The sequence below is a fragment of the Branchiostoma belcheri genome, unplaced genomic scaffold (genome assembly GCF_001625305.1).
Source record: "Branchiostoma belcheri isolate BF01 breed outbred unplaced genomic scaffold, Haploidv18h27 scaffold62, whole genome shotgun sequence".
Lineage (NCBI taxonomy): Eukaryota > Metazoa > Chordata > Leptocardii > Amphioxiformes > Branchiostomatidae > Branchiostoma > Branchiostoma belcheri.
In genome coordinates this window covers 1,348,149-1,364,592 of record NW_017804265.1, presented here as the reverse complement: position 1 = coordinate 1,364,592, position 16,444 = coordinate 1,348,149, and the positions used below count along the sequence as shown (strand labels likewise).

The 16,444-nt window shown below is 40.9% G+C and overlaps 1 protein-coding gene across 6 annotated transcripts in view; it reads right to left on the bottom strand.

The window, feature by feature from the left end:
* Positions 1 to 4,250: 4,250 nt before the first annotated feature.
* Positions 4,251 to 16,444, bottom strand: part of LOC109483065 (arf-GAP with SH3 domain, ANK repeat and PH domain-containing protein 1-like) — a 50,600-nt gene continuing 38,406 nt past the window's right edge. Inside the window, exons 20-33 of one of the 6 annotated variants that reach the window (XM_019786026.1) lie at positions 16,302 to 16,387; positions 15,730 to 15,845; positions 15,066 to 15,133; positions 14,308 to 14,433; positions 13,597 to 13,789; positions 12,556 to 12,779; positions 12,206 to 12,491; positions 11,647 to 11,740; positions 11,337 to 11,369; positions 10,932 to 11,038; positions 10,366 to 10,428; positions 9,729 to 9,841; positions 8,390 to 8,512; positions 4,251 to 7,154 (exon numbers count right to left, since the gene is read on the bottom strand). In XM_019786026.1, coding sequence (XP_019641585.1) covers positions 7,080 to 7,154; positions 8,390 to 8,512; positions 9,729 to 9,841; positions 10,366 to 10,428; positions 10,932 to 11,038; positions 11,337 to 11,369; positions 11,647 to 11,740; positions 12,206 to 12,491; positions 12,556 to 12,779; positions 13,597 to 13,789; positions 14,308 to 14,433; positions 15,066 to 15,133; positions 15,730 to 15,845; positions 16,302 to 16,387 — 1,707 coding nt within the window. In that variant the 3' untranslated portion in view covers positions 4,251 to 7,079. Of the gene's footprint in view, positions 7,155 to 8,389; positions 8,513 to 9,135; positions 9,159 to 9,728; positions 9,842 to 10,365; positions 10,429 to 10,931; positions 11,039 to 11,336; positions 11,370 to 11,646; positions 11,741 to 12,205; positions 12,515 to 12,555; positions 12,780 to 13,596; positions 13,790 to 14,307; positions 14,434 to 15,065; positions 15,134 to 15,729; positions 15,846 to 16,301; positions 16,388 to 16,444 lie in introns of all 6 variants that reach the window. The other 5 variants (XM_019786024.1, XM_019786021.1, XM_019786023.1 and 2 more) reach the window with 5 other exon arrangements.

The window sequence follows — 16,444 nt, the reverse complement described above, 5'->3', positions numbered from 1 at the left end:
GAATAAGTTAGAGGAAGTTGACCATTCAACCACCTGCTACCGCCAGAGCCCGGGCTACATGAAGAACCGCGCGCGGGACGAAGACTTGCTGAAGCCGCTTAGCTAGCGACAATATGAGCGCTAGCCTGGATGACAGACCCATAGTTAGCCAGGCGATTCCTTTTAACTATACCCTTCGGCTTGGGAAGAAACATATTTGATATATATCCTAATCCCAGCTGAGTTAGTTGTATTATTAAAGCCAGTCTGCTTGCGAAGTGAACCCGACCACCACCGGACCCCGTACTAGGCCGGCCGGCTCTGGAACTCTCTCACCGCCGGGCACTTCTACTATATCCAGCCCGCCGAAGACGCTGAGTTTATCCCCAACTTGAACAACACCATTCCCCTCAAATGTTTATGTCATGAAATTAAGTTATCTGTGAAACAAATGAGGCAATCCCGGCTCAATATTTCTTATAAATTCCGCGATACGAATTGTATGAGAAGATCCGCTCACCTGGAGGAGTGTACGCTCAAACCGCCGACTGAAGTGTGCCGATTTCGGAGGAATGTACGCTCAAAACCAGAGGAACGTCCGCTCACCTGGAGGAGTGTACGCTCAAACCGCCGCCGTGAGAAGTGTGCCGATTTCGGAGGAATGTACGCTCAAAACCGGAGGAACGTCCGCTCACCCGGAGGAGTGTACGCTCAAACCGCCGACTGAAGTGCGCCGATTTCGGAGGAATGTACGCTCAAAACCGGAGGAACGTCCGCTCACCCGGAGGAGTGTACGCTCAAACCGCCGCCTGAAGTGCGCCGATTTCGGAGGAATGTACGCTCAAAACCGGAGGAACGTCCGCTCACCCGGAGGAGTGTACGCTCAAACCGCCGCCGTGAGAAGTGTGCCGATTTCGGAGGAATGTACGCTCAAAACCGGAGGAACGTCCGCTCACCCGGAGGAGTGTACGCTCAAATCGCCGACTGAAGTGCGCCGATTTCGGAGGAATGTACGCTCAAAACCGGAGGAACGTCCGCTCACCTGGAGGAGTGTACGCTCAAACCGCCGACTGAAGTGCGCCGATTTCGGAGGAATGTACGCTCAAAACCGGAGGAACGTCCGCTCACCTGGAGGAGTGTACGCTCAAACCGCCGACTGAAGTGCGCCGATTTCGGAGGAATGTACGCTCAAAACCGGAGGAACGTCCGCTCACCCGGAGGAGTGTACGATCAAACCGCCGCCTGAAGTGCGCCGATTTCGGAGGAATGTACGCTCAAATTAAACCGGAGGAACGTCCGCTCACCCGGAGGAGTGTACGCTCAAACCGCCGACTGAAGTGCGCCGATTTCGGAGGAATGTACGCTCAAAACCGGAGGAACGTCCGCTCACCCGGAGGAGTGTACGCTCAAACCGCCGCCTGAAGTGCGCCGATTTCGGAGGAATGTACGCTCAAAACCGGAGGAACGTCCGCTCACCTGGAGGAGTGTACGCTCAAACCGCCGACTGAAGTGCGCCGATTTCGGAGGAATGTACGCGTCAAAACCGGAGGAACGTCCGCTCACCCGGAGGAGTGTACGCTCAAACCGCCGCCTGAAGTGCGCCGATTTCGGAGGAATGTACGCTCAAAACCGGAGGAACGTCCGCTCACCCGGAGGAGTGTACGCTCAAACCGCCGCCTGAAGTGCGCCGATTTCGGAGGAATGTACGCTCAAATAAACCGGAGGAACGTCCGCTCACCCGGAGGAGTGTACGCTCAAACCGCCGACTGAAGTGCGCCGATTTCGGAGGAATGTACGCTCAAAACCGGAGGAACGTCCGCTCACCTGGAGGAGTGTACGCTCAAACCGCCGACCGAAATTTACGCGTTTCTTGAGACTAGATAAATATTTTATTGTAGGACTGATTTTTACATATATACTTCTTAGGTTTAGTTTTGTTGGTCAAATGAATGTATAAATACAAATAATGAGTCATTTTACACCTTATGCTGCAGTGTTTTTGTAAACAAGCCAATTTTGAACGTTTTGTAACGATTTCAAAACAGCAACCTGGTGCTAATATACTACCCTTTATTAGACAGTTGTTTCACACTTTGATTGACAGAATTCATGTCTGACGTTTCCTCACTACCCCTATCTTGTGGAATAATAACCTTGAAGTGATATTAAGCGCTAGTTCTGTCCAAGGGCGACTTTCTTCTGATAACACCATGCCATGTTTTACCTTGGGTCTATCTTATCTCCAAGCAGATGTTGGGAGGCTAAATCTCGTTTTCCCAGCTGCCCGTTTCTGTCACAAACCGTCTGCTACTAAATTAATGAGGCAGTAAATTATGGTGTATAGGTCTGGAAACAGATTTCAACTGTCATACAGTATCATACTGTATTCTTAATGACATATTCGTATGATAATCATTTTGAAAAAAGTAGTTATAATTCTGATTCTTGTGAGTACAATGTTAATAAAACTTCATATGGAAAAACTATGGATGGAAACAAAACCTCATGTATACAAATGAGGCAAATGCTCCAATAAAAGACCATTGTTTATTATAGAATTCACTTCTTTATTGCCATACAAATATTCACAAGTAAAAGGTACATGTATTTCATGACAGAAACTCCCATAATTATTTCCCTCATACATACACAAGCCAGATAGATGATATAATAATAAATTCAGCATAATTCTAAAACTTTTAAAAGCACCCGTGTACACTCTGAGTCAACATCATGTAGTCAAATTACTGTTGTTCACATAATGGTATGTTATATAACGTTATATATACTGTATATTACAAAACATACAAGGAAAATGTACTAGTATTGCAATTCTGAACAGATGTCATACTGTACAACACAAAAAACTCAGGAAAAAATATGTCTCAGCACATGTTAACTTCAGTCTGATTCTGTTGCAAGACTTTCATGCACTTGTCAATGCTAATCCAAAGGGGGAGAGGGGGGCAAGTATACAGATACATAGTTAAGGCCACACCAATTTAATTTGTTGGTTCCCGGATATTTTGCAAATATGAAGCGACAGGGCGAAAAAAAATAAAAATAAAAATAGGTCTAGGCATACCATTATAGGCTTAAATGCTACGGAATGAGCCATGAAGTCAACACAAAAGGCTGGGTTAAAATTTAAACATTGAATTTTGAACTTTTAATCAAACCACTGCAATGATAGATGGGAAAACAACTAGGAAGGAAAGGACTTTCCTCAACTGTTGGGGGCAAAATATGAGCATTTTTCAGTTGATTCAGGACCAGAATCAATTTTTTTTTTTTTTGCAAATCAGAAAAAAACGAAGAGGCGAATCCGAGAACCAACAAATTAAATTGGTGTGGCCTAACAGGCATTTATACAAATGGAACTCCTTGTCAGATGTTGTTGTAGAGGCAGAGTCTGTTAATGCCTTCAAGTCAAGGTTGGACATGTGTTGGGAGGAAAGGAAGTACCTGGAATGACAAGAGGGTGGCACAACAGGCGATGCCTCCAGCCACCAATACATCCTCAAGGTATCAAGGTATTTATAACAGCCACTTTAGTACATTGGGGAAAGTTCTCAATTATATTTTCATGCAATTCTTATCTGAAGTGTAGCCTATTCACATTATGCTATCAAACATTCAAAGAGATGTCAGTAACAAACATATTGCTTGTTTCCAGTCAGTAAAAAAAAACAAGCAAGGAATTATAGTACAAAAAAGGTTAACTGTTGGACAACATAATTAAAAAGATGCTGAGAAATTGTAGGGGTACAAAGGAATGGCCTAAAGTATAATATCAAGCTTCACAAATTTTTCTGTTGTTTCCCCAGTATTTCACCACCATATTGTCATGTACCATGCTCACCATAATGTTACTTACTTTACTTTACTCCAAAATTTGACATAACGCAAGGACTACCTCAAACAAAGATACTTCGGCCAATGAAATCTGGACCTTTTTTAACGGTATATACAACTGAAAAGACTAATTTTGACTTTTTGCAGACAGTATTTACAGCAAGGTTATGTCACTACTTCTTGAATGCTAGACATTCTTTCATTCTTGTCATTTTCAGAAGCCATGCACATATATGTAGAGACTAAGAAGTAAACACGAATTTGAACATCGTAAAATCAATGAGGGGTATAGAAATCTGGAGGACTTGTTCAAATATTTTCACTTCACTTCTTTTCTTGTGTAGAGACTTTGAAAATGCTGCATTCCTCCTATAGTTGTACTTAATACATGTATAATACTTCTAGACCAACTTTTGGTGTTACTTCTTGTTCCTAATTTTCTTCAAGGGTACCTGTCTAAGAAAGTCTGAAAATTGTAGCTACATCAGGGAACAAAAATCAAATATACTACTAAGAGAATTTTGGCACCCCTGGACAAAAATGTTAGTTTTCGCAGCCAAACACTATCATACAGTCAAAACTGCCCAAAAAGATCACCCAGGGGACCGATAAGTCTGGTCTATGTGGACAGGTGGTCACTATAGACAGGATTCTTAATGCTTGTGTCAATGGGGAAAATTTACAAGTAGTAAGGGACCACCAAAAGGAGTCACATTGGCCAGGTGGTCCTTAATATGTAGAGGTGGTCACTAGTACAGGTTTGACTGTAGTTCAAATTCCTCAGAAATTGCATGAATATATCTGACCACTATTTTTTTCCACAGCACAAAAAACAAGCAGCTATAAGTATACCACAATGGCAATATACTCCAACGACAAGCATTTTTAAATACATGTACTCATAGATTACATGTGTGTAGATAGATATAGAAAAGTTCCGTTTCGATTGACACAGAAAGCATTTTTGAAATATTTACATTTACACAACGATTGTTCACATACACCCTGTTTGGGTAAAGGGGAGGTCTGTTCTTAAAGTTAAAGAGGTCTTGTCTAAGAGCTACAGTGAGGAGGCATTTACAAAACACCATCAGTTCTTGTCACTAATTACTACTAGCTCATTATGGCACGTTAAATGATCTATACAAATAGAAACAATGGCATTTTTTTTTAGAATGATTTCTGATGTTAGTATCGGCAAGGATTTAACAATAAATACTAAAAAAGACAAGCACTGTTCGCAGCATCAATTTTGGCTATTCTGTGTGGCTATGGCAAGCAGCTTTTGTCAATAGCAAGTTGTAGAACTGTATCAGTATCTGTATAGCTGGTATAAATGGTAGGTAGCAAAACTATATAGTATCTGTTAGCATTATTGCCTGTATAGAGGAAAACTGTACCAATTTTAGCACTTTTTCAGAATTGTATCTTGGCAAACTGATATGGCCGCAAATGGCCATCCAGTCCCAAAGATTTAAAGAAGTCTTTTGAGTACGCACTTTTTTCTGAGAACACGAAAAAATTTTCCACACAACTACTAGTATTCAACACAAAATACCTCCTCACTCTATATATTGTATTTACTTATACTTACACTAAATAAAGACCCCACGAACACCATATTATCAAAGTCTGGTAAAATACTGGTATTACTGGAGTATTTACAGACTTGGCTTTTCCAACTTGCAACAACTAATGATCACCCCTCCAAAGCTACAACTTGGACTAGTCCTACATTAAAATTCCCTGGACTATTCCACTGTACAAATTTGAAGAGGGAAGCGGTGGACAATAAAATTTTGCCCTGGCCAATTTGATACTGTCTTTGCGGCCACCGAAAAATCTGCTTGGAGATTAGTAAGAAAGGACACTATCTTTAACCTTCTACCTGCTACCTGGCCCTATAACCAATACAAATTTGGTGCCAAAAGGCAACATTATAATTTAGTATGCTGAAGGTTACAATGTTATAATGTCTTCATCCACCTTTAACAAAAAACCCTTCCAAAAATTTATACATGGAATGTCCACAACCTTTATAAATTATAATGAGTGATACTGTATACTCTTGTGTCTCTCTTGTTACTTCATCTTTTGTTTCATGATTCGATTCTGCTTCTTATTAAATTAGAGAATCAGAAGGACGGCCTACAATAATTACTGTTCTTTTAACTTCGTAGTTTCATGATTTGAGATACTGTAAAAACCGTTACTATGGCAAGATCCTAGATCATACTGTAGCTACAAGTACCTGATCGAAGTTCCTTGGGTCAAAGGTTCAATTCTTGGCAAGATTTGTCTGAATTTGGCCAAATAGAAACAGAGAGGATCTGGCCAAATCATATCCTTGCTGCCATTATATTTTGTTACCTATTAAAATTGTATTGCACACGTATCATACGCGGTGCCAGCTGCTCTAGGGTGACAAAGTTGAAAGTTTAGAGTTCAGGAGGAGGCATAGTCAGCCCTAACAGTGAGAGATTGTGTAACACAGGATACAAAATGTCTAACATTATTGTTGTTTGTTTTCTTAAAGTCTCATTGCTTTGTCCTTGTAATGTTCACTATGTCTCAGGTCATTTCAATTCAATTTCTTGGTTCTCAAAATTTTGTAGAAATTTATGGAGTGGGCAAGCAAAAACTAACCCAAAAAACAAAAACAAGCAGGCAAAGTGTGAAAGACCATATGAGCCACAAAGTCAACAAAAAAGAATTGTCAACGACTTTCTTCAGCCATTGGTGCCAAAATGATAGAAATGTACAAAACTGTGATCTTTTTGCTTTTCTGTCAGTCAAAATCAGACAAAAAAGAAGCAGCAAATTTGAGAACCCAGAAATGAAAATGGTGACGCCTACAATATCTCGACCTTGCATTGTGTGAGGTTTTCTCTTTTAGTGAATACAGTCTGCAACTTGCAACACCATTGCTCACAGAGCAACAGCGAGGCAACGAAATGTCAGATTTTATTTTACACTAACCTTTGACCTATTACCTTTGACCCAGATATTGCCTGAAGATACCTTTCCTTTACTTGCAACTTCAAGTAGTAGAAGAAACTTCAAGATGCTCCAGTCTTCTTCTTGGCTTGTCCAAGACATTCAGTAGATCCTTGATTTTATACATCAAGTTGTAGCATTCAAATTCCTATCTATCACTCAGCTTTCGTGTCTGTGTAAAACCTTTGAGAGATCGTCATTCTTTCTGTCCATCTTCTATGGCTACCCTCCATGGCTACTTCTGTCGTTCAGTCACTCAGTACGTGGACAAAGCTCACGGGGAAGAGCCCTCGCCTCTCGGGATGGCCCTCGATGTGGCCCTCCTGGGAACAAGAAGAGGCAGAAAGACTGTTAGTAAGGTAACAGTAATAAGTAAGTAAGGTAACAGTAATAAGTAAGGTAACAGTAATAAGTAAGGTAACAGTAATAAGTAAGGTAACAGTAATAAGTAAGGTAACAGTAATAAGTAAGTAAGGTAACAGTAATAAGTAAGTAAGGTAACAGTAATAAGTAAGCAAGGTCACAGTAATAAGGGCTATGCTATCTTTTGCAAAGCAGTGCATTATGAGATTGTTTTGAAAGAGTGTGTACAAGTAAGACACTATAATATTGAAATGAGTGAAATGGAAATGAATGAAAGGAATAAAACGAAAGGTCTCAGCACAAAATAAAGAAAAGGCAGAAAGAATGTAAGAAAGGTAGCAGTAATACTAATAGGGGCTTTTTTAGTTATCTAATTACAAAGAAAAGGTAAGGTGCTCATTCGTCATCTAAGTTGAAAGAGGAAATTAGCTACTACATGTAGCCACTAGCTAGTTCAATGCAGCTTTGCCACAGCTTGCATTTACATGTATAGCAAAGAACAGCGGGTCACCACTACTCTTCTTGATAAGTGTGTTTGGGCTATTTTCCATTCAAAGGTTTTATGCTTGAGACTCCTTCAGCTTCTCTAAAGCTCCTTCATACACAGGACCGCTGGCTTTGTGTCACCATTCGAAATGACTGCAGTCCCTTATAACATGTCAGAGATTAGATAACCTTGAACCAGTGTTGACGTCACACTAACTGACTTCACAGAAGCCATGTGACAAGCCTCACTGAGTCAGTCTACTGAGGAAGACCAGAGTGACTGGTCGGAAGCTCGTGTTAATGGATCAAAAGCTTTCACTTTAAACATGTTCGAGATGAGCTGACCCTGGGATCAAACTCACACCTAGGGTTCCATAGAATATGACCCATACAGCCAACCAGTTGATTGGTGATTGATTGACTGAACATACTGTTTTTCCTCAGTTTCTTCTTCTTCTTCAAACAAATAAAGTCAACTACCTGGTCCATAAGTCTGTCACCATGGCACCTAGCTAGTGGCAGTGTTGGGTTACATTCGAGTTGAGCAGAACAGAGTTATGTGAATGTGTTTGAGTAAGAATAAACAGTAGTTTTTTTTAGGATGGACCATGTGAAGTTAAACAGCATGCATTTGCTTTGCAAATATTACTTTAATCTCTAGTATACTAATTAAGCTGATTGATTGATAGATGAAGTTGTGTTCACTCACCCACCACTCCTTGTCGGGCTCTGCTAGGACAACGATGATCTCTCCTTCAGCGAAAGTGAGCTCGTCCGCGTTGTCTGCCGTGCAGCGGAAGGCTGCTCGCACTCGTCTCGACTTCGCCTGCTTCTGGACGGAAACGCGACAAGTTTGTAAAAATCGTCACAATCTGAACATTGCCAAAATTGCCATTTATATCTAAGCAATTCCCGCAGCTGGACAGAAACACAACAATATTATAAAACTGCCACATCTGAACATGGCCATACATATTGTACTCTGAAAATTGTCACAATCTCAATATACGGCTTTGCTGGCTTTCAGAAACAATAAGTTTTTAAATTCCATACACAAGCTGATCTTACTACATTGTACAGTATGGCTGGAAAAGAAGACAGAAATGTGTGAGCTTTGTAGTATGCACATAGTAGTATTCATAATCATTAGAATCTGTGACAAGACTCTTGTAAGACTTGTTCCCCCCAAAACATACTGTACCTTCATCTGTCAAAAGCATTACAGTAACTGTAACATTTTTCTGTGAAGTACTTGTTAGCATTCATCTTGGGGAATAGTGCATCTAACCTAAAAATTAAGGTGCACAGGAATACATAAAGTACATTTTGAACCCTTTATTTCAAAACCTGTAGATGCAACATGAGTATGATTGTATATAATTTGGAACTAAAAAAAAAAAAGGGTACCCTAACCAAAATTTTAAGTTTCACACGTTCATTCTCCTCACCTCATACCTTGTCAAAAATCCTCCCAAAAACTGGGCAGCAGGGGAAGGGGGAGGGGGGCAAACGGTCAGCCGTCATGTTAGTAGATGTTTTCAGATTTAGAACTTTAGAAGCATAACCTTTCCTCAAGCATTAAGAATGTTAAAAATCATGCAGTGCCTGAGCAACTTTAACCTTCTTCTTGCTGCCTAACCCTGAAATGAACACAAATTTGGTGCCAAATGGCTACCTTAGCATGCTGCAATGTGACACAGTGACGAAAAAACTGAGAAAAGAAGGGTATGGAATTTTAGACCATGCAATAGCCAGTTATTCATGCAGAGATCTCAGGGCAGTGCAAAATTTCTGCTTGGAAAACCATATCTTCCCATAACATGGCATGCATGGACATGCAAATGTCATGCTAATTGTTCTTACCGGTACCTATGTTCAGACCTAAACCTTTAAAAACTCAAACTAGGATTACTATAAATGGTCTAGCTTTTTTTACATGATACAAAAATAGTACATGTCTGACTTTATGTTTGTAGATTTAATGTTGTAAGACATTACAAGTAAAAGATATTGTTTTATGTAAGAGGGTGATCTACAGGAAGACTTACTGGCTGAGTCTTTCTGGGGAGAGGTACGGGGGAGGGACTTCTGTCTGGTGAACTGTCAATGTCTCCTTCTGCACTGTTCATGGACAGACTGTCAACTGACTTCCGAGGAGCAGCTGAAATACAAGTTAGAAATATATTCAATTGGTGGTACATATGTATAAATGATCCCAGTTAAAATAGTCCTGTCCTTGGTGCTGAAAGACAGTTCCAGGTGCTCTACACATTTTGTTGGTGTTTTTTTCTGCAATAAAATACATTAAGTGCAAGATCTTGCTGTTCAGCACTTATAGGCTTTTCCTGAAATGCAGATACACTTCATTTTCAAAATCTTCCAATGTACCTCTCCATAACAAAATCCACCTCAAGTTTACAGTTAGTTTAAGATCACATAGTCACCTTCTCATTGCCTTAGTTTCTATTCCACTAACAGTCCTTTTATTTCACTCAAAACAGTCCACCTTCTTAGCCTGGTATTCACCCTTTCTAGCTCCAGTTTACTCCATTCCATTCCATTCACTCCCCACACCATGTATAGGAGCAAACTGGAGAATTTTTGTGTAAAAAGGATGAATACCAGCTGGCTACCACCTTCTTTTAAAGTTAGAAATCCCAGTGTTTGAACACATGAGCTGAATACCTGGAGAAACACCCGGACTGGGAACACTCACTGAGATTTTGATGGGCACAACTGGAGAAAACACTGGGTATTTAAATCATCAAATCATCCATTAAAGTTTTAGTGCATTCATGTATATTCTAGCTTAATGGAAGGTACATTAAGGAAATATTTTTATTGACTTTATTGGTCCAGGAACTGTTTTCAAAATTGAAAGTAGAGTTTTGAATGTAGGGAAAGATTTACATCACAAGGAAAGCAAAACATTATCATAAAATGCTCCTGACAGTGTGTTTTTGCCTACAGTAACATATTGACAAAAAGATTTGTGTTTTTGTACAAACTTTCAGAAGCCATTCAGAAAAGAGGCCGACACAAGGGTCGGAAAAGCACGAACATCCTTCACCGTAGGATTACTGGTCTAGGAACAGTGTGAAAGAAAAAATGATCAATACTCTAGGAACAATGTGAAAGGGAAAGTGATTACTGTCTATGAACAATCTAAAAGGGAAAGTTATAATTGGTCTAGGAACAATGTGAAATAGAAAGTGATTATTGGAACAATATGAAAGGCAAAGCAGACTGACCTTGTGGCTGAGTTGGCATGGAAGACGAGCGAGGTTTGGGAGGTGGGGTGGGGGGCGTCCCTCTGTCCAACACTGCCTTGTTCCGGGGGAGCGGCTGGGGCTTCTCACTGTAAGACCAAGATAATGCACAATTTTACAATCAAGATTTTAGATTTTGACTTATATCTAATTCACTATTGAGGATACCAAACAGCTAACTAATATGTTCTAAAATACCAGATAAAATTGTTAGAAGTCAAATCCAATGAAACACACCTTGTTAGATTTCTAAAAGCTAGCTACTTTTCAAGAGAAAAGAAACTTTACCAAGTCACCCTTGCACCAAACAAAAGTACTTTGTACTAAAGTTTTTTGAAAAAAGCTACAATGTACATTCCATGTCACCCAATTATCAACTTTTCTCACCCTAGGAATGTGGACATAAAAGGCCTCTCCTCTCTGCAACAACACAACCATGTAAGATTTTTCTTACAGATATACTGGAAATTCATTTAGTTTCGCTAGGGCTCAATTTCGTAGAAGGAAGGGGAAGGAGGGTTTGTTACTGTTTCAATTTTTTTCCTGTAGTTACCGTATAGTTTCGAAACAACGGACGCTGGATAGAACATTAGATTAGCCATATACTTGTAGAAAAACATGAAAGACCTGTTGGTATTACAATGTATGTGTATTATTCTACATGACTTGTACATGTAGTGAAGACGTTTTGTCCTACCTGTGGTGTCTGTCCCTCTCCATCTGTTCTATCACTCCAGGTGACTTGGGAACAGGTGGGGGAGGCGGCATGTCTTCTTCAGACACCTGCGTACCTGCAACAGGTGGGATAATACAGGTGAGTTAAACTGGAACAGGTGTGGTAAACAGGTGAGTTAAACTGGGACGTTTTGTGACATGCATTATCATCAACACTGTTGAAATCAATATTGGGCCCAAAGTCTGCCAATAATATCGGAATCTATAACGGTTTTAACCTGGTATACATAAGCAGTACAGCTCATAAGCATTTGGACATAATTGATTAAGTACCATAATTAGTATTTTAACCATATTCCTGCTGCCCTAAACCAACACCATCACCTATTTAGTGCTAAAAGGCTAAAATGTTAGCAGACTGAAGGTTAAGTACCATACCCATTGCCATATTACCTTATCGTAAGATCTAAGAGGTTGACATTCAAAAAACTTCCTTGAACTTTAACTTTTTTTCTCAAGACCGATGCAAAATTCCACCTTATCCCAGCAAGCTTTGACCTTCCACCTCTGACCTTCCCTACCTGGCTTGATGGAGGCGACCCTGACTGGGGGAGGAGGGGGTCGGGGGGGCAAAACTTTCATTTCTGGTTTTGAAGGTCGATTGGGGGGAGGGGGGCGCGGTGGGGGCTCCTGCGTCCTGCTACGATTGTGCTCTCCGTTCAAAGACCCCGTGCGGGCAATTCCTCCGGTCGCTCCCTCGGTAAAACCATCCACGTTGGTTACTACGACAACGGGGGGCGGGCTGCCGGGATCGGAGTACGTTCGCTTGTGACCTTTCATGTGCGCCGGGAGAGCGATTAGGTTCCCCTTGGTGTCCTTCCTGGTTTCACCTAGAGGACGTGACAGAAACAAACACACGACATGTAATAACCAACGGTAAGGCAGTACCTGTGGTGGACGTCCCTCGCACCGGTGGGGTGGGCGGTGGGCTCCCACGGGACGCCGGGTCGGACAGCGCCCGTTTGTGGTTCACCCCTGGGTTGGGGGGAGGTGCCACCGGGGGAGGGGGCGCTTTCTTTTTTAGGGTGCCCGTCCCCGAGGAGGTGGTGTAAAGCGGAAGCGTCATGGTGCCTGTGTTAGGCGTGTTATGGTAGTCTGGAATGGAAGAGAGAGAAAAAAAACGCACCCCGGTTAGTCTCACACCACCACCACCAAGCAGAGAGACAGAGAACAGGCATAAACAGTTTGTGATTCATGCGACAGGTTCAAGTGTGCATAAATTATAGAAACCACCACCACAAGTCATGACGTGCAAGTTGCAAAGTTGCATGTTCTGTGTACAGCTCAATGTAGGTTGGTCTCAAATAATCTGAACTGTAAAAAGAAAAGAGTCAAGCATGGGTACCAGGCTGATGATTTGACTTATTTGGGTGTATGTAGGCTTTGTTGCTTTTTCTGTTGTGAACATTTCAAAGAAAGTGAGTATGTAAAGCATGCATGGTGAGAGGTTAGTTTCAAATCCTGCATGCATCAAACAGTGGAAATATACAAAGACATGTGGGTCACCCTATTCAACCTGTGTAACACAAATGGTGATGATAATTATAAAAAAAACCTTGGTCAGCCCTACAATAAAAATCAGATTCTATAGGGCGCAAGGTTAAAAGACAAGCCATGCATCAGTTATCAAATAAATTTTGTATTTCACTTCATATACATTCTATTGCACATTATTTCTGTACCCGTTGCTACTACTTTAATTTGTACTATTGCACATGTGTATGAATGTCATTGGCTGGAAACAGCATCTACATGACTGTATTTTTTTCCCCATCTTGTTTTTTTGCACTCTCACATACATTTGGGCCTTGCAGAAGATAAAGGAACCTGGTTCATAAAGTTTACTTGCAGTTACTGTTATTTATCAGTAGCCTTACTGACACAGAAGCCATTCATGGTACAAAATACTCACTTTTAGTTCTGGTAGGAGGGGGAGGGGGTGCGGTGGATGGCGGGGGGATGGCGCTCATCAGCTCCCCCACGGTCGTGGACGGTCTCTGTCGCTCTCTCGTGGACGAGGATCGCTCCCGCATGAAGGGTTTCTCAGGTGTCATGGAGGAGAAGACACTGTGTGGCCGAGGGGCTTTCTTCTTGTCTGGGCTGATCTGTGGTGTACAAAAGAGAAGATGGGGAATTATGAGCCATGTCTAGGGTGGTTTAGTTGCCATATGTAAACTTTCCTGATGAAAATAAATGTCTAATTTTGTCAGGTATAGCTTAAGAGACTAGTCCTCACCTAAATGTGACAAAATATAATTCCATATTTACTCATACAAGTCAATGTATTCTGCATTCATAATTACTAGTTTGATGCTAAACTTACAAAAGTTGCAGTACTTTTTGCACCATACTCAAGAAAGCTTCTGTATCTAAAAGCATGGACTTGTTGCCACCAAGCACAGTTGGGGTATCATCATTAGAATAGAAAGCTTTAAACAACTCCTGCAGTTAAATGTGCAAATATTGGGTGTCACAGGTTGTTCAATGTAATATAGCTAGCTGCCGCCTCACCGCGTGCCTGCGAACCTGGTGTGTTATGCCAAAGGGTATAACTATACTAATAATATAGGCTATGCTGAATACAGATGGCCCTGATACAGATTCATGTTGTATAAGTTAGTACTCTGTCTTTTTCGTCGAGTTCATCGTCGCTGAAGTCGAGATGTCCGTCCTCGTAGTCTTGTGACAGCGCCCAGTCCATGTTGATGTTCTCACACAGCGTCAGCTTCCCCTGCGACGCCTGCTCAAGCTGCAACAGCAAGGTCAACTCAAGGTTAAAGGTATCCGATACAATTTCAGGGCAGCAAAACTGGGATGTTCTGAACCAAATATCATTAATCATTCACATATTTTCGACTTAGGCTGCAAAAACCCTGCTGCAATTAGATTGTGAAAAGCCAGGTGACCCATTTTCAAACTTGAACTTCATTTTCACAACAGCTACCCAAACACCAAAAATTAAAAAAAAAATCCACTGACAAATAATCGAGAATTAGAAATAACATTGACCTACATAAGGACCCACATCATGGCCAAACAGAATAATTATATACTTTTCTGATGAGGACAATAACACAATCTCTATGATATTGACATATACATGTACTGCGCCACATTAGCACTTTTGCATTTAGTGTTCCATACTTTGGGCATTTAAAACAGTGCAGAAACAAGTCCCAAGATGACTCCTTTGTATTCTGGGTGGTACCCTAAAAATAAGCCCAGGATCCTACTGGAAGCTGTTTTCTATCACAAATCTAGGCATTTTGCACTAGAATACTGGTATTTATTTTGTTTTGTTTGGTTGGAGGAAGGTTCTGAATGTGTAACGGTCACAAAGATCTGATGGTCAACGAAACACAGTAAGTCAAACTAACTCACCATTTCCTGGCAGACCCTGTGCTGTTTTCTCACAGACACAGCCAGGGCTGTTTCCCCATCATTGTTATCTGTGGAGGAAAAATGAATTCCATAACTAGAAAGTTATCTTTTATACATCTTTTATTGGCAACTGAGAAACTGATATACAGTGTATTTCAAGACCCTGACTGAAATAGTCCTGTCCTTGGTGCTGAAAGACAGTTCCAAATGTTGTCCAAGGGGGTTAGACATACAGGTACAACATAACGTAATGTTTTTCAACAAATAAATCTAGCAGAACTGGATAAATTCTCTAAGGAGTCAGACGTTTCTCAGTCACTGAAGAAAGATGGCAGATGCTTTCTTAAAACATTTCCTGCTTGTATAGTTCTTCTGACAGAAGTAGTTTTGAACAAGAAAGGTAACATTTGCAAAGAAAATGCACAATGTTTACCTTCGCATAATCTGCTCGGTTAATTCTTACTCAAACACATTCATATACATGGTCCGTGATAGGAGTCTAAATCCCTCCTGCTATAAAATTGCAACATGATGTAACCGAACACTAGTTACCATGGTAACAGACAGTCTGGCCCAGGTCATTGACCTTATTTGTTTGATGAAGAAGAAACACAGCAAAAACAATATTTTTTCCTTCTGCGAAGTTTAACATAAAAACCCTTACCAATGTCGAGTTTGGGCTTGCTCCTGAGGAGAAGCTTCATGCACTCTGTCTGGTCGTGTAGAGCACAGATGTGCAGCGGAGTGTTCCCTGCCTTCGTCTTCACGTCAAGGTTATTGCTGGGGCAAAGGTCAAACTTCAAGGTCAAACTATATAAAATGTGAGGACCCCATTCATATACCATCAGCGATGGTGATCATATGAAAGTGGGTTAGAATTGTGCATCATAGTGCTGTACTAGTACTACCGCTGTAACATACAGTATAACGTCATCGATGATTGCCAATAACAATATCACCACACAATTGCAATGTTTCACCCACAAGATAATCATCCAAAAACAGCTTTTTGTCTGGGGTATACAACCAATGACAAAAAAAATCAAATTCAATTGCCTAAAAGATGTCCAGATGTATTTGCCCACTCTACCTTCATGCCCAGTTTCAGGTCATTTGGTTTGACAATTAAGAAATTGAATCCAATGAATGAAATCGCAAGAGATGAAATGGAAGGAAAAACAATACATTTCATCCATACACATAAGGAATATAGAGTAAAATATAAAACCCCCTCACCTGTTCTGTACCAGGAAGTCGACCACATGTAGAGATGTTCCATCTTCCTGCATCATGGCAAGATGGAGAGCTGTCTCACCCTGGTCCTGAGATATAAAGTTTAGAAAAATTATTAATCTCATGTTTGTTTTATTTAGGATCTC